The 24,459-nt window shown below is 46.0% G+C and overlaps 1 protein-coding gene across 1 annotated transcript; it reads right to left on the bottom strand.

Annotated features, from left to right (window-relative positions):
• Positions 1-1,421: 1,421 nt before the first annotated feature.
• Positions 1,422-24,431, bottom strand: LOC311120143 (uncharacterized protein; the record flags this gene model as incomplete). The annotated part of the gene is made up of 10 exons (XM_084194759.1): positions 1,422-3,547; positions 3,830-4,009; positions 4,153-4,431; positions 4,532-4,835; positions 4,927-5,102; positions 14,678-14,804; positions 15,303-15,355; positions 15,525-15,688; positions 15,902-16,031; positions 24,245-24,431. 10 exons carry the CDS (start codon positions 24,429-24,431, stop codon positions 1,470-1,472), a joined length of 3,678 nt encoding a protein of 1,225 aa, XP_084050885.1. The 3' UTR covers positions 1,422-1,469.
• Between the last annotated feature and the right edge of the window lie 28 nt (positions 24,432-24,459).

The following is a 24,459-nucleotide window of genomic DNA, read 5'->3' as shown; positions in this document are numbered from 1 at the left end:
ACTTCAGGACTGGATAGATAGAGTGCGCTGCACGTGCATAGGCAAGTATAGATATTTTACATCTGACGTGAAGTTAGACACACAACAAAAATCTCAGCAAGAAATCCAAAACTACTCAGAACAAATGAGTAGTTGGAGAAAAAAAATGACATTGTTTGTACTGTTATAAGTAATGTTTCAGCATTTCAATTCAGCTTTGAATAACTAGACAAAAAATATCTATCATACAACAGCAGCCATGATAACTGCTGCGACTGGTCTTACCGGTATCCATGACTGTGACTGTATCAAAGAAAGTAGTACCCTCCCCTTGGTTGGGTTGAAACTGTATTTTATTAAAGACAATACAGGTAGAGATGGCCTAGCAGAGAGACACAGCGGGTTCATAGTTCAAACTTCTAAAGCACCCGCCTCAACTACTGTGAGTCTCCACAACTCATCATTATCAGCTAAATGTGTCTTTACACTGGACGATTCTTCACTCTCCTCCCCTCTCTCTGCCTCAAATTGGAGAGATGGAGATGGACAGAGTGGTGTTTTGTTGGAGCAGCGAGAAGCATGAACATCTGCCTCATGTGTCACTAAAGCTAAGGCTTCTTCACAATCTTGTCAATCACAAGTTAGTGAATAGCGATGCTTGTCCTCTTTACACAAACAACCAAGGTTTAATAGTCTTAACATGGCCAACTCATTCAGTCTATACATTTAAAAGCTGAGAAATATACAGAGGGAAGAGAGACTAAAGCATGAAACCTCTAGAAGGAGAGAAACAAGGTTATTATTTACAATATGATACACTGGGAGCACGCTGGGGTTATCGTCGAGAAACTCCACAACAGCACACTGATCATAAAGTGAACACTCATTTGGATAACCACTTCCTGTTGAGAAAAATTGTTGTATTTAGGACACACTCTCAGGGAGCAACTTTCTTCCTCAAACCCCCCTCCCTCCATCCATCCATCCCATCCCATCCCTCCTCCCTCCCTCCTTCTCTCTCTCTCTCTGAAAGTGTTGATATCAGCTTAATCACACAATACCAGAGGGAAGTAGAATTTTAGTGAAATAGAATAACCACCTGATGTTTCTTTTTCTATTAGATCTGTTTGCTTGTTGTCTTCCTTCTAGTTCACACCTCCATTATTCCCACACTGCTTTAGTGAGGGGAAGCAGAGAACACTGTCGCTCCTGGGGATTGGAGGAGGGGGGGGGGGGGGGCAGATTTGGTTTGGTTACCTATTTCATCCATAACACTGCATAATTGCTAAACTGGTACTGTATTGTGGTGAGGTGACGAGCTAGCTTGTGTGAAGGTGCGATCAGCTAAATGTAGTAAGATGAATGACTCCAGTAGGATTAACATAGTGAGGACAGACTGGGCTCATACCAGAAGGGTTCTACACATCTCCCCGCGTCGGGTAGCTAGGTGTGTGGGTTGCTTACAATTCAGCTTATCGTGGGTTAACACTTCAATAGCGTGGGGGTAAGAAAGGTCTTTTGGGGGGGTAGAAGGGACCTCCTCGGCCCCCGCCGAACGGAGGGCCAGGACGCTTGCCCCCACGGAACATGGGTGGCTCTCGGTTGAGGTGCGGGTGGGCAGGGGGGCCGCGAGGGTGGAGTAGAGGTCTCTGGGGGATGGAGTTGATGGGGGGGCGGGGGTTGGGGGAGGGTAGGCGCAGGAGGGATGGCGAGGGACGGCGGGGATGGTTGGGGTTGGGGTGTCGGGGCTGGGCAGGGGGGCTAGCTGGAGGGTGCTGGAGCGGAGGAGCTTGGGGACGAGGAGGCAGGGGGTCACCTGAGGGAGAGGGAGGGGAGGAGGGAGAGGGAGAGGGAGGAGGGAGGTTGAGGCCATCCTTGACACGGCCCAGTAAGGGAGGCGGGGCACCGGGGGTGCCAGGGCGGTGGAGAGGGGGTGCGTGGCGGGGGGTGAAATGCTCTTTGACTGTGCCGGGACGAGGCATCTTAGGGGGCTCCCCTAACAGAGAGGACATGAGGGGAGTGGGGCCACCTTTACCCCCCCTGGGTCCCCCTCCCATCCCCCCTCGGTCTCCTCCTCCATCTGGACGGACCTGGGGAGGGAGGGGCAGCTGGCGATCGATGGGGACTAGAACCCCGCCTACCATGACTGCCGAGGGGGGAAGGAAGTTGCGCGGGGGTGGAGGGAGCTGGGGCATGGGAGGGGGTGGAGGGCGTGGGATGGGTGGAGGAGGGGAGTTGAAGAAGGGAGGAGGGGCGTGATGGTGGAGGTGTGAGGGGGGAGGACCCTGGGGGTTCTCCCCATGGTAGGGGGGCATCTGGAACTGGGGTGGGGGGCCGTGCGAATGAGGGTGGGGGTGAGGAGGTTGATTAGAATGAGGAGGAAGGTGGTGGTGTGGGGGCGGGGGAGGCATGGTGGGGGAAGTCATGTCGTCAGAGCCGCCCTGACGGGAAGGTGAGGGGGGCTGCGCATCCAGGTACCCTTCCTCCTCGTACCACATCCCTCCGCCTGGCCTTCCCCCTTCCCCTCCACCCCCGCGACGCAGCCCTTGGCCAATCACGCGGATGCTCTCCACCGTCTGGATGCGCTCTCCGGTTGGCTGGCGGTTTGAGAAGCCCCCCAGTGATTGGAAAGGTGCTCCCTCGGTGCAAGGCGACACCAGCGTCTCGATACGGTGGTACTGCCCTCCCTCCCCGTCAGATGAGCCCCCACCATCCTCTCCTCCCCTCTTTCCCTTTTCATCCCTCGTTCCACTCATTCCTCCCTCCTCTGACCCGCTGCTGGTCTTGCGGGAACCTACGGACACTCTCCTCTCTCCGCCGACTGATCTGTCATTCCCGTGACTCTTCCCCTGACTGTTCTGACCATCCTTCTTGACCTTGCTGCTTCCCAGTGATGAAGAGCTAATCTTCCTCTTCAAATCTTCCTCCTTCAGCTTGGCGGCCTTCTTCCCCACTCCGTAACCTTGGAAACGAGAAGAGGAAGAGAGGAAGTCCCTGTCGCTGCTGCTTCCTGTTGGGGTGATGACGGCGTCCCAAGGGTCACTGCGGTAGGCTGTGGGTGAAAGATTGTGACCTACGGATGACCCTAAGCTCTTGGGGTCACTGTTGAGGCCAAGGGGGTCGGAGGAGACACCCCCTGGCGTGTCCATGATTTCGTCCTGGGTGGGGGTGCCCCCGCTCTCATCCCTGACAGGGGTCCCGTCTACCCCGTCTCCCCCCAGCAGAGGGCTCCCATCCCCCAGGCCCAGACTGAACCCTGGGTTCCCCTGGAGGAAACGGTTGATCTTAGACTCTAGGCTGGGAGGAGAAACAGAGCGGCTAGGGAGAGTGGGAGGAGGAGGGGGAGGGGGAGGAGGAGGGGGAGGAGAGGCCTCTCGGTTTTTCTCCCAGTCCCTGGCTCCTCTGCTCTTCTCAGGTGTGTCTCGTTTGAGGCTGTTGGTCAGGGGGGGTTTGATGTTGCTGGGAGTGGTGGGTGTGGGGGGGCCCTTGGCTGCTGAGGAGTCTGGGGAGGCATGGGAGGAGGGGGCAGAGGAGGAGGAGCTACCAGACCTCAGCAGAGAGGACAGACCTGAGGAGAGAGAAGAACAGAAGATGGAGGGAAACAAAGATATGTGGGGAGAGAGAGAGAGAGAGAGAAAGAGAGTGGGTGGTTGGAGATAATTACACCAGCAGATACAAAAATTACACAACATAACAAGTGCCCCCCAAAATGAACTGAAACAGTTCCAACAGAAGCCTTGCATTTCCCATCTCAAAGTCTGTCTATAAATGTGCCTGTCTGCTTGACTATCTATCCATCTATCTTATCTGTTTGTTTGTTTGTTTGTTTGTTTGTTTGTTTGTGTCTCACCCTGTGTGTGGGTCTTTGACAGGGCGTTGAGGATGCCTTCAGGGGTGACGTTCACTCTGGACAGGATGCTGGCCAGGGCTGGGCTAGGAGGGGTGGGGCCAACTGGGGTTTTAGAGGAAGATGATTGGGCAGAGGGGGTGGTGGGAGTTCCAGGGGAGGGGCGAGACACAGGGCTGGCTGCTGAGAGAGAAAATGTAGAGAGAGAGAGAGAGAGAGAGAGAGAGAGAGGGAACAATCTTATAATTTCTGTACCAGCGTGTCACAGTATCCATATATTAATTCAGCTTATCTTTCCAAGTACAGACACACACACACACACACACCTGTGTTCTTCATGGCTGATGTGATACTGCTCAGTATGGAGCTGATCTTGCCCAGGTCCACGTTGGCCAGGTTCATTCCCAGAGGAGCGGTCGGACCGCTAGGACCACTCACGCCCGCACTCGTAGGGGTGCTGGGGGTCACCGGGGTGGGGGTAGAGGGGGCTGCTTTTTTGAGAGGGGAGTCGGTGGAGGTTCGAATGGGTGTGACAGGGGCGGGTTTCGCTGCGGTCTTTGAGCTGGTCGCCTTGGAAACGGTGGCTGATGATGACTGCTTCTCAGCTGATTGAAACACAGGGGGTTTAAGTGTTAGTTCATTTTTATTTTGACAAGGTTTAGTCTAATTGAGATTTCCCTACTGGCTCTACTACCATCTCCTCACCTGTGTTGGCTGTCTCCATCTCCTCCTCAGACAGATCCATGTCCTCCACATCTCTGTTGTCCCCCGCTCTCACCACTCCCATGTCCCTCTCGTCCATGGCACTCCCATCTAGGTCCGGGTCAAAGCCCAGCCTCCCCCCTCGGCCTCCCCCAAGCCCCAGGAAGGGAGAGTCAGAGCCGGTGGGTGAGGGAGCGTCCTCAGAGGGGGAGGGGATGGGGGAGTCCTCGGGACCGGGTAGGGAGGACTTGAGGGCGTCCAGTTTACGTTTGAGGTTGACCACGCGGTTGGCAAAGGTTTTGTAGGCCTTGAAAATTAGAACGATTTATTAGATTTTTATTAGATTGTTTATTTGATTGATGATGATCAGATTAACTGAATGACTGGTTGATACTCACGCTGGCCACGATCTTGACTTCCTTGTACTGCATCTCATAGAAGACGTCTGCGTTTCCCAGAGCCTCCAGCAGAGGGGGCCCTACAGGCATCTGGTTCTCCAGGAAACTGACAAACTCCTGCAGCTTCTGGCTGCCCTCTTCAAAGTCCTTGGCAAACTTGTTCCCTCCGGCCTTGTCTGGGGTAGAAATGGATGGAGGACAAGAGTTAAATAAGTAATTTAAACAAGAGGACACAGGATGTGATAAGGTCAGGACATGGTATGACTATGGCTGTCATTACATTTTGTCAGCCATTAACGGTCATGCAAATAACTGCTGGTCTCACAGTAATTGATAGTTAATTAACAAACACATTTAGCATCTCCGGGCTTCCACGCATAGCCTACAAGCCACTGATGCAGACCTTTGGAACATCTAGATTTTAAAGTCTAATAAATCCATTTCATACTGTATAGCCTACACCATCACAAATTCATTAGGCTATTTACAGTATTTTAATAATAATATAATAATATGCCATTTAGCAGACGCTTTTATCCAGTCATGTGTGCATACATTTTTACGTATGGGTGGTCCCGGGGATCGAACCCACTACCCTGGCGTTACAAGCGCCATGCTCTACCAATTGAGCTACAGAGGACATTTTAGGCAGGTCTAAAGAAACATTATGATATGAAGAAAATGTAGCCTATTTCAGAAGAACAGAATACATATTCTGAGTCATCCTTATGTTAGGCCCTGATCCGGCTATGCCATATGGCTGTGGGCTACACTAGTTAATTTGGAAGACAATTTGCTTATAATTCCTGTGGCATTCTTTAATAGTAAGAAGCAGTGGTTGGAACCTGTTCAGGGAATAGAACCAAAAAATAACAAAACATTTAAAGAAACAGAAACGGAACCTGGAACGAAAGTGATCCATACTGTTCCGGAACAGAACTGTCATTTTAAAAGCATGGGAACCTGTTAATAATGTTATTTTACGTTCCAGGCATTTTTATTCTAGTCCACAACAAGGCGCCTATGCAAAGCCCTCACTCTGTCACTCAGAAACGTATTCATGTCTGCCTGCAAGCTGAAAATCTTTGCCTGTGTGTGTTTAGGCTACCTGCCCCTCCCCCCTCCGAAGCATAGGCTACTGTACTGACATTACAAGCTTGATTCAGAAGATAGGGAGAGAGATTTTTAATTAGCTAGAGAAGAATGGATTAACTTTTTCAATGCTAGTTAAGGATACATAAGGCCTAGTTATAACGTTTCACAATTTGATTTATTAACTACAAAAAAGGTAAGACGTGTTTTTAATTCTGGTGCCGCTCTGCACACACAAGCTTGTTAGCTAGCTAGCTCAAGCTTGTTAGTTAGCTTACTCGCTCAAAGGACATTCAAAGTTCCTCCATAGAAGCCGCTCCTCCTACGCATAATTCTGTGGACCTAATTCAGATAATGCATGTCAAAAGGCCCAGCGCTTCAAGCCTCCTCCTCAACCCTCTCGCTCTCTCCCTACCAACAACATTTTACTCACATATTGCGCCATAATTTAGGCTACACTTGTCTGTCCATCAAACATGTAAACAACTAGCTCGCCTGTTCTATCTGCACTGATGGGTGAAGTCATTTCATCAGCTAAATGTAAAAAACGGTTGATTTCACAGGTAAAAAAAGGAACAAAAAAGGAACGATATAAACCAGTATTTTTTGGGTTCGACCCGGTTCAGAACTTTATTTTGCTGGTTGAAAAAGAGCGGAATGAAACAAAAAAATTATTGTGCTTCTGTTCAGAACGAAACGATTGGAAAATAATTTTGGTTCCAACCCCTGGTAAGAAGAATAAAACTGAACATAACTGAAAAATAGAAAGGATATTTTCCCCAAACTATTTGAAACAGGTCCTCCTATATGTTTAATTCAGAGTTAGTTATGCAACTTTAGTTGTGATACAAACGTTTGCTATAAGTTTTGATTTCTAATACATTTTAAGGCTGCATGATGAGACTAATGACGATTTGGGAAAAAAGTCACATGAAAGAGTCTCTCATTCACAATTTGACAAGCACTTGATAATATTCTCACCCATCAGACTATTCTCAATTTAATCTGGTCTTTACATTTAGCCTACTAATACGTGTGGAATTATTTTTTATTTAGAATGGCCCACACAAAAAAAAAAAAAACGTAGCCTGCAATTGAATTGCGAATGGAGGAAGAGCGTCCCGCGGTTACGTTTTTAATATGCCAGGTAGGCTACACCAGTTGTAAAGCGGAGTAATGTACTTCATTCTTCTTTTTTTAAAGTAATAAATATAGCAGCACAAAAAAGCTAGGATCCTCGTTTAAATATTGGTCAGTCAAAACTCTGTTTTCACACGCGATTGGGCAATGACTGGGCTTATAAGAACACGTTTCACTAGGCTCTGTAGGCTATGGGCTATCCAACCCTGTTCCAGGGGTCCTAGGCTCTGTAGGCTATGGGCTATCTGTTAGATTAATTTGGATTTTTTAGAATAATGACTAAAGGATTTTACCCCAAATACAGTATAAATGTTAGAATTATCATGTAGTGTCAACCCACTAACAGAGGGGCGGTACTAAACATTCAAGGGGGAAGGCGGAAACTGTTTAGAAAAGTCACCTAAAGGTGGGAGGAGTCAAGTCCAGGAGGTATAAAATCGTATGTTTGGGTCTTTGGCCCCAGAGCTCCCATGAATAAATATACAGATAATCCTTGTTGGTTGTGGACCTTGAATCATTGATGATTAAAACAAGAGCCTTACAACCTCTGGTAATGATTCAAGCTTAGGGGTGAATTAGAGATAGAAATTCACATGACAGATTGGTCCTTCTGAGCGGAGCTTAATACATCTTTATCGTTCTAAGGACACCGAAACCCGTGCACGGGCGGGTGATAGCATCCGTGAGAGAGTCCTGGCCTTCGACGTTAAGGTTATAAACAGGCCGGTGATTACTCTTTATGAACGATAAAGACGTTAAAGTTTGAAAAATTATTTAAATCCAAACTGCAAAGAAAAGGTCAGTAATTTTATTCATGGATTTTGGTGAAATGATTTGAACTTGTATAAGAATAGGAATTATTGTAGGGGGCAGACAGGTTACCAAAATCTTAGAGAAGGTAATAATTATTACGACTGGGGAGGGTCCGAAAATGACCCTAAGTAAATAGCTATTACAAAAATAAACTAGTCCGAAATGACATGGAGTGAATTGCAATCACAAATGTAAACTAGTTAATATTGTCATTGTACGAATTGCAGTGTAACAGTATAAACAGGGAAATAATTATAATCGTGTGAGATAGATGAGTTGGGAGTAGCGTATACGACTGGGGATTTGCTAGAACTTTGCAAACAAGTTTAGCAAATGATTGTATAAGGTCGTATATGTGTGAGACTTAATCCATCGGGAGACGTGATCATTATTTCAAGGAAGGAGCAAAAAATAAGTCGCGTGAGAAAAATTGGGTAACTTACTCTTTTCATGAAACCGGAGTTTTAAATAAAAACTCTGGGTTAGGAGTTAAATAATTTTAAATGGTTAATTACAAAAGCAAGAGGCGCACTAAGATATTAGCTCCTACGAAAATAATTCGGGAGTGAATTATTTAAAAAACAAAAAGGGGGGGGGGGGATTTCTTATTGTTCCACCATGGGAAAGACATCTTCTAAAGAAGTCCGAGAATTAACGGGTGATGAAAGATATATGTTAGGAAGAGATCGAAGAAATATGTTTTATGGATCCATTTGGGAGAAGAGGTATGAATTTATTGGGCATCTCGAAGTAAAAAAGTTAGTAGGCAGATGCATATAATATGAATTTGAAAAAACAGCGAAAGGAGGGGCTGGAGACAGCGAGTGTGTTTTTTTAAGCGCGAAAGTGCTTTAACGGTAACAAAGGAATATTTAACCATCGTGACTGCATGGGTAAAGAAAAGGAGGAGGACAGTCAATTTTTTGGTTCAACGGGTAAAATGTTTGAAAAAATGATTCGTGTCAATTAAGAATTGGCTAAAAACACCACAAAGCGATTATTTGAGAGGTACCTATAAAGTCCAACGATGCATATGTATGAACTTTCGCACTCAAACGTAGACGTACGTAATGAGTGAGAAGGTAGAGAAATTTACATTTGCATTTTTGGTCATTTGGCAGACGCTCTGGTCCGGAGCGACTTGTAAGAACCAATAGAGGGTTGCACTGAACTATACTGTTGTGTTGGGCATTTGAATGGCATAAGGTGAAATATGTGTGTATGAGGGAATTCAATGGCGGGTATGAATGATAACCGGATACTACTTAGTATTTGGTTGGTTAAATGCTGAATAAGAGATTTGAGGCGTGGTTATGGGGTAACTAGGAAGACGCACTTATTCAATGGGGAATGGGTGTAGGAAGAGAGAGTTTTTTTACGTGTATTAAAAGTTGCATTAGATAGCTTTAGTAATTTCTAAATAGGTCTATGAAAATATGTTACAAGTACGAATGACATTATTTCCTAAGAAGGTAGATTGTAGGGAAGTTTCCCGCGCCTCCCCCATAATGTAGGAAGGAGAGGGGGGGAGTGAGAGACAGGACATAGTTCAAATGGTAGGAATGTCATTAAGTGTATGCTGATAAACGATATCAAGTGTTTGTTTTATTGATTAGGGCCGAATCAGAGAGAACAGTTGAAGAAATTGGATGGCGAACTGAAGTAGCGATAGAGCTGTGAGGGTTGAGTTGAGGACAAGGAGAATGGTTTGTGGCTCTGGTTGGCGGGAAAAAGGAGAGGCAGAGACAGACTTAGAGAGACAGAGGAAGTTAGAGAGGGAGAGAATAAAAGAAATAGAGAGAAGGAAACTGTTTAGGGTTGAAAAACAAGCAGGCTGAGAGACAGAGACAACAGTTTCTGGAGCTTGAAAAGCAGAGACTAACAGAGTAAGAAAAGGAACAGACGAGAGCAGAGTATTTAATGGCCACTAGGGGAAATAGCTGGTAGAGGTAGAACTCCAGAATAGAAGGGGAGAGAGATTTTACTAGGGGGTGGATCAAATAATTGATAATGGATCATTTGAAATGAGATCACATGTAGCAGATTTAGAGTAATCAATTAAATAATCATTGTATACTCGAGGAATTTTGAGGGATTTTATGAAGTTAGGCAGTATTTAGGTCATAAGAGGGAGCTACCAAATTAAGTTTGATTGTTATTTTTCAATTGGGTTTTTCAAATATCAATTCGACTAACCTGTCCACTATGAAAGATTTTCTCCTCCAAGAATGGAACCAAGGGGAAGTGGAGGGGGTCCCTGATGAGAATCTCTGGTTAAAGGGGATGAAATACACCGCTAGGGCCTTGGGGGAGACCAATTGTTATGCATGCTCCATTGGGCGACCGACAATGTTGACCGCCCCAATGCCAAGGGCAATGTTTCCCTGTGTATTAGACCTGGGGTCCAATCAAAAAGAGCCAAATTGCACAGGGATTGGGCTGGCAAAATTGACATACTGGGCCAGCCCACCTAGATTCACTTTAACTCCTGGCGAATAACAGTGTTACAGACATAGAAATGGCACCCATAACTTGGGTGATTTTGATGGCTGTAAGGAGATAATTAATGTGACTGATTTAGATAAGGAAGGGAGGAAAAAAAAATTAGGAGCCTAACCATCCCTCTGACTGATGTGTGATGGGCATGCACTAACAAAGGGAGCATTCGGCAGACATTACCAGAGGGATGGGTGGGTACTTGTGCACCAGTATTGTTGGTCCAACCTGTAAGAATTGGTCATCAAAGACCAGTGACAGGAAGAATAATTAGGAGAAAAAGAAATAAGTCAGGAAGGAAATAGCCCAATTTGGATAGATGGTATAGGCATCCCCAGGGGTGTTCCAGACGAATACAAAGCTATAAATCAAATATGGGAGAGTTTTACTACAACATTTTTCTGGTGGGTGACAATAAACAAAAATATGGATTGGATAAATTATATCTATTACAACCAACAACGATTTATTGACCAGACTAGAGATGCAGTAAAGGGGATCTCTGAGCGATTATCCGCCATCCCGCTCATAACTTAGTAGAGGTTGGTTCTAGATCAGGCAGAAAGGGCCGGTGTCTATAGAAAGATAAGCCATTGTTGCATATTCATCCCTAACAACACCACACTGGATGGGACAGTCACCAGAGCTCTTACAGAATTAACTGCACTAAGTGAAGGATGAACTGAACTCAGAAGTTAGTACATTGTGGATAGGGTGGTTTGATGATATATTTGGTAAATGGAAAACCCTAGCAGCTTCCATCTTAGGAGCGATCAGTGTTTGTATGGGTATTCTTGTATTATGTGGTTGTTGTCTTGTTCCCTGTGTCCGAGGATTGGTGAGTCAGGCGTTGGTGAAATGCAGTATCTAAACAATGATGAGAGATGGACTGACTCCGGACTCTGACCAGGGGAATGTGAAAAACGATCCTCCAGGCTTGGTGGATGACGAGGATTTGGACCCTGAAAGACCGCAATTGGATGAAATGTTTATTAGTTCTGATGTGATCTCTGAGATTAATCATGCTTGTAAAATACATTTATCCTGAATGTGGGAATATTTAGTCAAAGGGGTGGATTGTTAGATTAATTTGGATTTTAAGAATAATGACTAAAGGACTTTACCCCAAATACAGTATAAATGTTAGAATTATCATGTAGTGTCAACCCACTAACAGAGGGGGCGGTACTAAACATTCAAGGGGGAAGGCGGAAACTGTTTAGAAAAGTCACCTAAAGGTGGGAGGAGTCAAGTCCAGGAGGTATAAAATCGTATGTTTGGGTCTTTGGCCCCAGAGCTCTCCATGAATAAATATACAGATAATCCTTGTTGGTTGTGGACCTTGAATCATTGATGATTAAAACCAGAGCCTTACAACCTCTGGTAATGATTCAAGCTTAGGGGTGAATTAGAGATAGAAATTCACATGACACTATCCAACCCTGTTCCAGGGGTCCTAGGCTCTGTAGGCTATGGGCTATCCAACCCTGTTCCAGGGGTCCTAGGCTCTGTAGGCTATGGGCTATCCAACCCTGTTCCAGGGGTCCTAGGCTCTGTAGGCTATCCAACCCTGTTCCAGGGGTCCTAGGCTCTGTAGGCTATGGGCTATCCAACCCTGTTCCAGGGGTCCTAGGCTCTGTAGGCTATGGGCTATCCAACCCTGTTCCAGGGGTCCTAGGCTCTGTAGGCTATGGGCTATCCAACCCTGTTCCAGGGGTCCTAGGCTCTGTAGGCTATGGGCTATCCAACCCTGTTCCAGGGGTCCTAGGCTCTGTAGGCTATGGGCTATCCAACCCTGTTCCAGGGGTCCTAGGCTCTGGGCTATCCAACCCTGTTCCAGGGTTCCTAGGCTCTGTAGACTATCCAACCCTGTTCCAGGGGTCCTAGGCTCTGTAGGCTATGGGCTATCCAACCCTGTTCCAGGGGTCCTAGGCTCTGGGCTATCCAACCCTGTTCCAGGGTTCCTAGGCTCTGTAGGCTATCCAACCCTGTTCCAGGGGTCCTAGGCTCTGTAGGCTATGGGCTATCCAACCCTGTTCCAGGGGTCCTAGGCTCTGTAGGCTATGGGCTATCCAACCCTGTTCCAGGGGTCCTAGGCTCTGTAGGCTATGGGCTATCCAACCCTGTTCCAGGGGTCCTAGGCTCTGTAGGCTATGGGCTATCCAACCCTGTTCCAGGGGTCCTAGGCTCTGGGCTATCCAACCCTGTTCCAGGGTTCCTAGGCTCTGTAGGCTATCCAACCCTGTTCCAGGGGTCCTAGGCTCTGTAGGCTATGGGCTATCCAACCCTGTTCCAGGGTTCCTAGGCTCTGTAGGCTATCCAACCCTGTTCCAGGGGTCCTAGGCTCTGTAGGCTATGGGCTATCCAACCCTGTTCCAGGGGTCCTAGGCTCTGTAGGCTATGGGCTATCCAACCCTGTTCCAGGGGTCCTAGGCTCTGTAGGCTATGGGCTATCCAACCCTGTTCCAGGGGTCCTAGGCTCTGTAGGCTATGGGCTATCCAACCCTGTTCCAGGGGTCCTAGGCCTACAGTGCCTTCAGAAAGTATTTATACCCCTTGACTTATCCCGCATGTTGTTGTGGTACTGCCTGAATTCAAAATGGATTAAATACTTTTTTTTCCACCCATCTACACAATACACCATAATGACAAAGTGAAAACCTGTTTAGACATTTTTGCAAATGTTGTGAAAATGAAATACAGAACTATCTAATTTACATAAGTATTCACACCCCTGAGTCAATACATGTTAGAATCACCTTTGGCAGCGATTACAGCTGTGAGTCTTTCTGGGTAAGTCTCTAAAAGCTTTGCACACCTGGATTGAACAATACTTGACCATTATTCTTTCAAAAATTATTGAAGCTGTGTCAAGTTGGTTGTTGATCATTGCAAGACAGCCATTTTCAAGTCTTTCCATAGACTTTCAAGACAATTTAAGTCAAAACTGTAACTAGGCCACTCAGGAACATTCAATGTCATCTTGGTAAGCAACTCCAGTGTATATTTGGCCTTGTGTTTTAGGTAATTGTCATGCTGAAAGGTGAATTTGTCTCCAGTGTCTGTTGGAAAGCAGACTGAACCGGGTTTTCACCTGTGCTTAGCTCTATTCACTAATGGCTTGCCATAACAAAGGGGTTGAATACTTATTGACTCAAGACATTTCAGCTTTTCATTAATTTATAAACATTTCTAAAAGCAGTATTCCACTTTGACATTATGGGGTATTGTTTGTAGGCCAGTGACACATCTCAATTTAACCCATTTTAAATTCAGGCTGTAACACTACAAAATGTGGAAAAGGTCAAGGGTGTGAATACTTTCTAAAGGCACTGTATAGGCTACGCTTAAAGTTATTTGGCCACTTTAGTTTTGATACAAACCTTATCAAAACATATAGCCCTATGGGCTAGGCTACATGATGCATGGGACTATGAAAAATGCATACGCTGTTTCTTGCCTTGGACTGCACATGCTGGGCATCATTCACAAGTGATAATATTCTCACTGTAATCTTGTTTTTACATATACTGAATAATACATGTGTGAAATTAGTTTTGATTTAGAATGGGCCATTATCATGCACGGGGGGGGCATGTCATTTATGCACTTAAATAGCGAATGGAGGACGCTTTTCCCGCAGTTCATTTTCATGCCAGCCAGGTAGGCAAAGCAATGTGCTTAATATTAGGAAAGTTGTGAAATAAATATAGTAGGCCTAGCCTATAGAAAGTTGATTTAACAGAGGCCATCAAAACTGTTTTCTCACGCAATTGCATAGCATAGCCTATAGAAATGTTGTGCAACAGGGGCTTATAGGAACACTTATTTCATTCCATGTATCAACCAGCTATGTGGACCTGGCTCTCGCTGCGCAACAGGTGATCCCATTCCGCTCAAACTCTGAATGCCAGGGCTCTCATGAAGTGTTTGATTTGATTTTCGATTGCATTGATGTCAGAGTGATTAGAGGGACAATAGAGCGCTGAGTACCAGGCCATTAGCGACTACCTGTTATGACGTTTGGTAGGCTACTAATGACCATCGGCGACATCAGAGCACAGTTTTGGAGAAGCTTAGCTACCGTGACTTAACGGTCACGTGGAATTTGACTGCAGTCATGACTCGTGACTGCCGGTGTGGCGGTAATATCGTCACCGTAACAGCCCTAGGTATGACCCCTGCCCATGACCCTGTTTTGACCTCTGACCTTTGAGTCTCTTGAGGGCCTCCGTGCTGCAGACGTCCACTCTGAGAGCTGTCAGCTGGGTCTCCCTCAGCTCCTCCTCCTCCGCCACCCGCTTATAGCCCGCAAGCTGCTCGATGAACGACTGGGGCTGGAGAGAGGGGGAGGGAGGGAGAAGGGGAACGAAAGAGGGAGGGGGAAGGAGGGAAAGAGTATTTTTGTGTGCATCTCCTTTAAGGGCCAATCATCAGTTGAAACATTAAAGCGTTTTCCCCGCCGCTATTTCGGTAAAAAGCTGAGTGATGGGGCTGGAGAAACGTAACCACTAAAATTCATAGACAGAGCTATGGACGCAAGGACTGACCATCCATGGTATCAAAATTATAGTTTTAATGTTTTGAGGGTATACCATGTTTGCTTACATTTACTTTGTTTACAAACATTGGAGTAAAACAAGCTTATATTTGGGGTTCTGATGGGTTGTGACATTTGAACTAAGCTCATGAGGCATTTATAAGTTATATTCTTCAAGAATCAATAGGTACATATCATTAATTTATAAAAACCAAAAATTTATGTAGCAACTGCTGATTACCCCTTTAAAAAGGGTGAACGCAATTTAGCAGAGGACAGAAAAAAATACACTTACTATGAAATCAGCCACGATCTTGGACTTCAGGGCAGCTTTGGGGTTGACTGGGGCTGCAGGGCAAAACCACAACACATGAGCAACACAACACACTGACCTGTACATGACTGTTGACTCATACAGATCCAGAGGTTACAGAAACTGAAGGGGGGGGGGGGGGAGAAAGCAAAAGGAAAATATGGTGACAGAGGAGAGAAAGAAATAGGAGCATAGGAGACTGACCTGGCGGAGGAGGAGTCTCTTTAGCCTTCTCTTTCTCCCTCTCTCTCTCTCTCTCCTTCCTGGCCAGGTTGGCTTTGAGCTGGGTGATGAGTTCCTCAGGATAGACGTTCCTCTCCTCCCAGATAGTGAAGATCCGCTCCACTGACTTACGCACCTTCGGGTCTCTGGCAAGACAACAGGTCAAAGGGCAAGAGGTTAGAAGGGCACAGAGTCAGTCAGCAACAGATTGGTGGTCAATTTCCTCATACATGGGCTATTCCTAACTTCCACCTAAATCAGATGTTCACTTAGTCTCCCCATTGACAATTAAAATGAGCCTCAAATGGAAGTTAGGATGTGCCTCACAATATTCATATCACCCAGCGCAGTTCACTCACTTGACCATTAGGGCGGCATTGGGGAGCACCTCAGCGAAGGCTGAGCGGTAGACGATGGCGTTCTTTCTCTTGCAGTTCTGGATGACATCATTGGCCAGGTAGAACAGATTCAGACGGTGGTTGGTGTCCGCTGATGGAGAGAAGGAGGAGAGGAAGACAGGGAAGAAGAAGAATAGGTGGAGGAGGAAGAGGGTTAGTGAGTCCTCAGAATCCTGATGTTTAACCACAAATCAAATGTGATGGTGACCACTAAAACCTTGACCAGCCTAAGCCTAGACCACCCTAGTCTAGTGGATGACCTTGCCTAAGCCTAGACCACCCTAGCCCAGTGGATGACCTGCCTAAACCTAGACCACCCTGGCCCAGTGGATGACCTGCCTAAACCTAGACCACCCTGGCCCAGTGGATGACCTGCCTAAACCTAGACCACCCAGTGGATGACCTGCCTAAGCCTAGACCACCCTAGCCCAGTAGATGACATGCCTAAACCTAGACCACCCAGTGGATGACCTGCCTAAGCCTAGACCACCTTAGCCCAGTGGATAACCTGCCTAAGCCTAGACCACCCAGTGGATGACCTGCCTAAGTCTAGACCACCCTAGCCCAGTAGATGACATGCCTAAACCTAGACCACCCAGTGGATGACCTGCCTAAGCCTAGACCACCCTAGCCCAGTGGATAACCTGCCTAAGCCTAGACCACCCAGTGGATGACCTGCCTAAGCCTAGACCACCCTATCCCAGTGGATGACCTGCCTAAACCTAGACCACCCAGTGGATGACCTGCCTAAACCTAGACCCCCCCCTAGCCCAGTGGATGACCTGCCTAAACTTAGACCCCCCATCTAGCTCAGTGGATGACCTGCCTAAGCCTAGACCACCCTAGCCCAGTGGATGACCTGCCTAAGCCTAGACCACCCTAGCCCAGTGGATGACCTGCCTAAGCCTAGACCACCCTAGCCCAGTGGATGACCTGCCTAAGCCTAGACCACCCTAGCCCAGTGGATGACCTATTAGCTCATGCATGCATTTGCTAATCAATTCTGGCAATATAGCAAAACCAACCATAGATCGGTGTCTATGGGAAACTTCACTGAAATGACAAACAATGCAGTGCTTTTACTAAGTGATAGTAAGAGGTAGACCACTTGGATACGGAGTCATGATAAGTTGATATTCACTTTTCTATCTAAAGCATAATTAACACACAGACACAAAACGTCATCACTGCAGCGCACATTTTTTTCAACTGACAACTTCTCCAACTGAAGCCCTGTGTTACAGGGAAGGCTAAGTCATGGAAACCAAGTAAGCTTGTCATGCAGCTAAATGGAGTCCAACATGAATCAATGACCTAGAAAATAAAGCCTGGTTGTTGGGAAAGAAACACAGCTTGAAATGTCACCTAATTTACTCATGAACGGCAATATAAAGGCTCTAACATCTACCACCCTGAATATATGAAGATCCAGTTCAACATTTTCCAAGATGTGGCAGGCAACAAGGTAGTCACAACAATGTCAATAATAATGTTCAGCACCGCGGCCTGTTAATTCATGACATATTGTTTTCAGACAGATGGAATTCTAACGCCACCACGGTGCCAAGAACAGCGAAGACATCGTCGTAGCGTAAGACAATGTTCACGACATTCATGTAATAAATGTTTTTATTATTAGACCAAGAAGACAAAGCTGGAGAATGCCATACATTCAAAAGCCTGCCCACCCAGAGTTAAGCTATTTCAAAGTGATCAGGTGATGGAGTAGGGAAAAGGGACACAAATCAAACACAGATCAGGTTCTGATCCAGACAAGACTAGAAACGGTATGTACGAGTCCCACAATATCAATTAGGGTCATTGAAGCCATATTGATAAACTGAAAGGGATATTAGCCTATGCCCTATAGCCTCAACATATTGTGCAGGACAGCTGGGATGACCAGTATAAACCAACTGATTAGGGTAAGTCTTAGTAAATGGTAACAAATCAAACACAGAGAAACATTTCCACTTTGTAACATAAAATAACAATGCAGAAGCCTTTCATACATCACAGTTGATTCCAGTGGGGAACGGTTGGCAAGTCAAAGGAGAGAGAAACGTCCCCACTGACTCCCCATGGAAAGATGCATTCAGGGAGGACGAGTTGGAAAGTATACAACCAGGGGAGGAAGAGATGATGACTGAGCACAGAACAGAAAACAACAAGCTCTTTGCCGTCTCCAGTACGCAAACCAAACAACATGTTTCCCCTACAACACTAAGGGCTCGATTCAGTCCGTATAGCAGTTCAGCGCTATAGTGTGCTTGAAATTGAAAGGTAATTTCCGAATCAGCCGACTAATGTAGCACATACCATGAATAAAGTCTCCGCGAACGCAGAAACATTGCCTTTCGATTTCTACTGTGCTGTAGTGCAGGTCTTCAGCACTACGGATTGAATCGAGCCCTAAGATATCAAACAAATGTATTAGTTCATTACATGAAACGGCTCTTCTTCGAAAAGATCCTTGAGTCAAAAAAGAGAACTTGCTGAAGTCTAGGCCTAACTAAGTCTCAGTTGCACAGGAGTGGTGGGGAAGGGGAAACGGTTCAAAATATCAAATAAACAATCGCTTTCAATAGCAACAGGGTCCCAGCTTCCTTCCCTGGCCTAAGCTATATTGTAAAGAGGAATCCTTGCAAATCTTCAGTTGAGAATATTGCAGAATGATTATGGACTAGGACATGTTATTGGGTGTAGATGTGAGGCCTGGGATGGAACATCTGCTGCACACACAGGAGTGACTGAGAATCACTATCCTACTACAGCAGACGCCGTAGTCTAGGTGGACACGGGCTCATTTCAACAGACCGACAAACACAGTCAGACACACTCAGGGCTACCCGATCTCTAGTCAGGGCCACCCGATCTCTAGTCAGGGCCACCCGATCTCTAGTCAGGGCCACCCGATCTCTAGTCAGGGCTACCCGATCTCTAGTCAGGGCTACCCGATCTCTAGTCAGGGCCATCCGATCTCTGGTCAGGGCCACCCGATCTCTAGTCAGGGCCACCCGATCTCTGGTCAGGGCCACCCGATCTCTAGTCAGGGCCACCCGATCTCTAGTCAGGGCCACCCGATCTCTAGTCAGGGCCACCCGATCTCTAGTCAGGGCCACCCGATCTCTAGTCAGGGCCACCCGATCTCTAGTCAGGGCCACCCGATCTCTGGTCAGGGCCACCCGATCTCTGGTCAGGGCCACCCGATCTCTAGTCAGGGCCACCCGATCTCTGGTCAGGGCCACCCGATCTCTGGTCAGGGCCACCCGATCTCTAGTCAGGGCCACCCGATCTCTAGTCAGGGCCACCCGATCTCTAGTCAGGGCCACCCGATCTCTAGTCAGGGCCACCCGATCTCTAGTCAGGGCCACCCGATCTCTAGTCAGGGCCACCCGATCTCTAGTCAGGGCCACCCGTTCTCTAGTCAGGGCCACCCGTTCTCTAGTCAGGGCCACCCGATCTCTAGTCAGGGCCACCCGATCTCTAGTCAGGGCCACCCGATCTCTAGTCAGGGCCACCCGATCTCTAGTCAGGGCCACCCGATCTCTAGTCAGGGCCACCCGATCTCTAGTCAGGGCCACCCGATCTCTAGTCAGGGCCACCCGATCTCTAGTCAGGGCCACCCGATCTCTAGTCAGGGCCACCCGATCTCTAGTCAGGGCCACCCGATCTCTAGTCAGGGCCACCCGATCTCTAGTCAGGGCCACCCGATCTCTAGTCAGGGCCACCCGATCTCTAGTCAGGGCCACCCGATCTCTAGTCAGGGCCACCCGATCTCTAGTCAGGGCCACCCGATCTCTAGTCAGGGCCACCCGATCTCTAGTCAGGGCCACCCGATCTCTAGTCAGGGCCACCCGATCTCTGGTCATGGCCTCCCGCTCTCTGGTCAAACAGTCCAAGTCTGGGGGATTTAAGTTTCAACCAAAGCAATAGAATAGTGATGGGGTCGATACAGTTACATATCGGGATATTATTTTTTGTGATATTTCTTATAATTTTGACAATGTCGCAATATTATTTTTGCGCTAGTTGGATGTACCTGCACCAAAACTCCAGTATTTTTCCTTCATAGCTTGTTCTCCATCTTTTTAAATAGGGAGCCAATTTGTTTTCAGCACAAATGTGTTTTCTCATGGCTCGCTCTTGTCCCTCTGCAGCAGACATTTGGTGAGCAATATGTTTGGAACATCCAATCGCAATAAAATCACAGTATCAAAATCACAACACATACAGAAATCGTGAGAATCGCAATACATAGTATGGCACCAAAGTAGGGCGATAATATCGTATTGTGAGGTCCCTGGCCATTCCCAGATCTACAAAGCAATAGACTGACTGCTTGACCAGGCAGACTGCGATGCCACGTGAACCATCAGATAGCAATCAAGGGCAAACGATGCACAACATGTCAACTGGTATTACAACAGCATTAGGCTAAGCATACCTCTAGGAAGGACAGCCCAGTTTGCAGAAATTGGTTCCGAAACCTTTTCTGTTCCGTGACCCACATAAAAGCTTTTCAGTACCACCACCAGGGGGACCAGGGGTTCCTCCTGACCCAACACGGAAAACACTGACCTAGTACAAGCGAGCCAGTACCCAACATTTTTGGGTAGCAAATTAGCACGCTTTTAGCCTTCCAAACCGAAATGAACTCAAATTGTAGTGGTAGAGGTCGCGGGGAGGGTAATTTTTATGCAGAAGGACTGAGAAGCTCAGCTCTGGTGACTTTTTTTTTAAAAGGACATTCTACTCCAAAATGAATGAAAATAAAATGACACCATCTAAAATATAATTTCCACCTCCAGAACTGAGCCCCAATAACATAGTTACAATTATTTGTTACAAGTATTTTAACATATTGGACCATGCATATAGCCTATGCAAGGTCCATATTATCAGGTATGCTTCTAGCAATAAGCAGTATCATCTGTAGCCCAACTGATGCAGCATAGTGGCTATAAATAAATAGGCTGAAGCATGGGGTTGCCTATCTGCATTTACCCTATTGGGCTTATCATTAGCTAGATCCCAAATGTAATATTTTAACTAGTTAGCATCCTATTGATTACTTTTATGTCCCAGAAAACTTGCATAAACACAGTGAATATAATGTAGCCCTGCCTACACGTTAGGGTAACTTGGGGTAAATGCCCCACTCTCCCCTATGCAAATTGCAGTGGTAATGTGCTTAACCATGATGCTGCTAAAACCTCTGTGGTGCAGTTCTCGCATTTTTAGAAGTTGAGAAATAAATAAAGTAGGAATGGAAAGCTGGGAACCTCCTCTTTTTAACAAAGGCCATTAAAACTGCTGTTTTCCCCACGATTGCAAGAATTGTTGTGCATTGACTGTTTGTCAGAATGCAGGTTTCCCTCCCTATGGCACTCATACCTTGAAAGCACCTCAAGAGGGAAATAGGTAAATAGATAAACTATTCTACTATGCGGTTATCTGATTTTTCTAGTCATTACATTTTGTTTGCAGAGGAAAAGTAAATGTGGACTGGACTGTTCTAGCATCTTCAAAGTGTGCCTCGACATAAATATTTATGTTTCATATTTTTGGGGCGTGGCGGCAATGATTTTGCCGTGGCGCAGCGCCACAGTTAAATGAGTGCAGCAGAAACACTGCATTACAATACAACCCTAGGAGCGGAACTGTTGAAACGGCCATCCACCATTCCGTGAAAATTAAAACATTTTTGTTGAAAACAAGTTTAGCCTTGACAATGAAGCCTACAATTCATCAAGTTTATCTTTGGTTGAGAGAGTTCAAAAGCTAGTTTGAATGTTTGAGGACATCATACATAAAGCACCATAAACAACAGATATACATGTGGTTGAGCCAATGACAGCGACAGAGAGATAGGAACACATGCAACTTTGCAAATGTTAACACTGCAGTGCAATTCATTTTAAATGAATGAAAACTGCTCAGGGCAATGGAAGTGTTGAAAACCAGCTAAACCTTTATAGCTGGAGGCAAGAGAAGTGGACAACATCAGTTTCCATAAACAACAAAACACTGGCATCTATTTCCATGGCATATCCATATCACAACATGCACTTCATAAAATTACCCATCAAAACACAATGAATGACATTGTCAAAGTTTAGGTCTAGACCTACTCTAGCTATTTAAGATTTTAACTCCAGTGTTCGACAAACATAGATAGCTATGCCAAACACTGGAGTTAAAATCTTAGCTAGGCCTACCCCAGGGGCATTGCGAGGGGTGGCACAAGCCACCCCTGAAATATGATTGGCCACCCTTAGTGTCCCGCCATTCTCATTGGGTCAGAGCGCTGTCAATCGGTCTCAGATTGGAGAGAAAGAGCAGTGGGTTTGTTCTGGCTGGAAGGCTGTTTGATTGGCTGGCTGTCTTTTTTGGGGACTACGGAGAGCCAAGCTGCAGTGAGAGAACAGCATGACTTCTCTCTCAGTTGAGTTGACGAAAGCAGTGCAGAGATGGAAGATGGCTAGGTAACTGCTGTTTGAGTTGACAGTTAACTAAACTACAGTTTCCCGATGCAGAGCTAGTGTAGTCGTTTATTGCTGTAGGCTATGGCATGTGTTTGTTCTAGAATGTTATGCATGTCCCTTATTGACTGAGGTGAATGAAGCTACAGCAGCCAAAGTGATAATGGCTGGAGTTATTTTTGCTGTTCTCCAAATAGCATTTTAGAGCTTTTAAATTGTGTAGAAATGCAGTAAATCTTAAACTTTCAAAAAATTACTTGGATGGAGAGTTACCACTGAACATGTACAGTATCTAACTTGAATATGGATCACTTCTAATTGATTTATTTGAATAAATTAGGGCAGATACAAATTAACAGTTGAAACAGCAGAGGTGGCAACACAGGTCTCAGAGTGGTAGGGCAACATTTTTCAACTGGGCCCGGAGTTCTTCCTGATCTGGTAACCTAACCAGGTAAAACGCTGGACCTTATGACAGTGATTAATCAGTTTTATATGGGCTATAATGGGACCAGTTTTTCTAAATCATGTCAGATGGTTTAAAAAACTCCTGGCCCTGGGCAGCATGAAAACCCTGTCAGACTGCAGCAACTTTGTACTTGTCGATATTAATTATGTTTTAAAACACAGACATAGAGACAACTACGCTTTATACAGGTTTGCGTCATGTAGACCTATGATAAAAAATGAAATCACTATTGTGTTGACTAATTATTTCCAGTTAATAATTTGAATAAAAAGGTCTAGGTAGTCTTGCCAGAGAGACAGGGCGCATAGTAGGCTGTGTGTCAGTAGCCTCCAGATTATCAGACTGAGAAATCGTCTCGTGTTCATCGCATACAGCATACCAGATCGCTAATGTTTAGGTATAGGCTGCTGCAACATTCATGTAAAGAGTTTTTGCTCGTGTCTGTCGGGGCTGATGTGTTATCACATTTGCTAAATAAATAGGCCTATGCAGGAAAGTGGTGAGAGCGCTTTGCTAGATTTGCCTTGTGCCCGGCCTGTGATCTCCCTAAACTGATTGGTCAAGACACACACACAACATGATGTGCAGGACATAAAGTGTGTTAATAGTTCACAAATCATGAGGCTAATAACCCCCCAAAAAGATTATTTGGTCAATATTTTGTACTAAACTCAATCAGCTCGCAACCGTTTGCCGGCGCCTCTGAAACAGTTATTCAATACAACGCATCATATTTTATGCCAATTTAACGCTATTTGTGATAGAATTTGCTAATTTCCCATTGCCACCCCGTTAAAACAACCATACAATCGACCCTGGGCCTAACCCAGATTTCTTCCTAAAGGCAGGTTTTTCAGCCCACTTGCTTACACAGCAACCTGGATCACCTGTGCTCTGTCAACACCACCCCCATTTTAACTCTAGTTCAAAAACATTTGATAGTTTGGCTAGCTAGTTACGTTAATTACCTGGCTCGAACTGGCTACTCTATCCTCTGCAGTTCTGCAAAAACATAGCGCATGCGATGCGCAAATAACAGGTGCAATATCGAACCATATGTCCAGACAGGCCAGGTTCGATGAAACTAAATTGATCACACGTAGCTAGCTAATATGCATGACGATGTTCTGAACTGCAGCTACTGGTAACGTTATGTACTAACTACCTTAGTACAACTAGTTAGTTACATTAGCTTGCACGCTAACTAGAAGTACAAAGCGCAAGTTATTACCTAGCTTACTTTAGCTATTGCATTAACTTTATGGAGTCAACATATTCCCGTAACACATGAGGGGCATCATTGATTAGCTAGTGTGTAGCAGGGAAAGCTAGCTAACGTTAGCTACTCACATTTCTTGAGCCACTTCATCCAGTACCGAACAATAAGGCTGTGATACTTTTTATTTTCAATGCACCAGGTCGACAGTCCCTGTATGGACTCCATCGTGTTGGATACTCCTTGAAATTGGCGGTCCAGGGTGGCCTCCAAAGCGCCGCGGCCACCATGGCCGCTAACAGCTCCAGAACCCGCCGCCATTTTTCCAGTTCTCTCTGCTACTGCAGAC

This window comes from Coregonus lavaretus, assembly GCF_964263955.1.
Source record: "Coregonus lavaretus genome assembly, contig: HAP1_SCAFFOLD_716, whole genome shotgun sequence".
NCBI classification, from domain to species: domain Eukaryota; kingdom Metazoa; phylum Chordata; class Actinopteri; order Salmoniformes; family Salmonidae; genus Coregonus; species Coregonus lavaretus.
The sequence above is the reverse complement of the archived record's forward strand: the minus strand, read 5'-3'. Positions and strand labels throughout refer to the sequence as shown.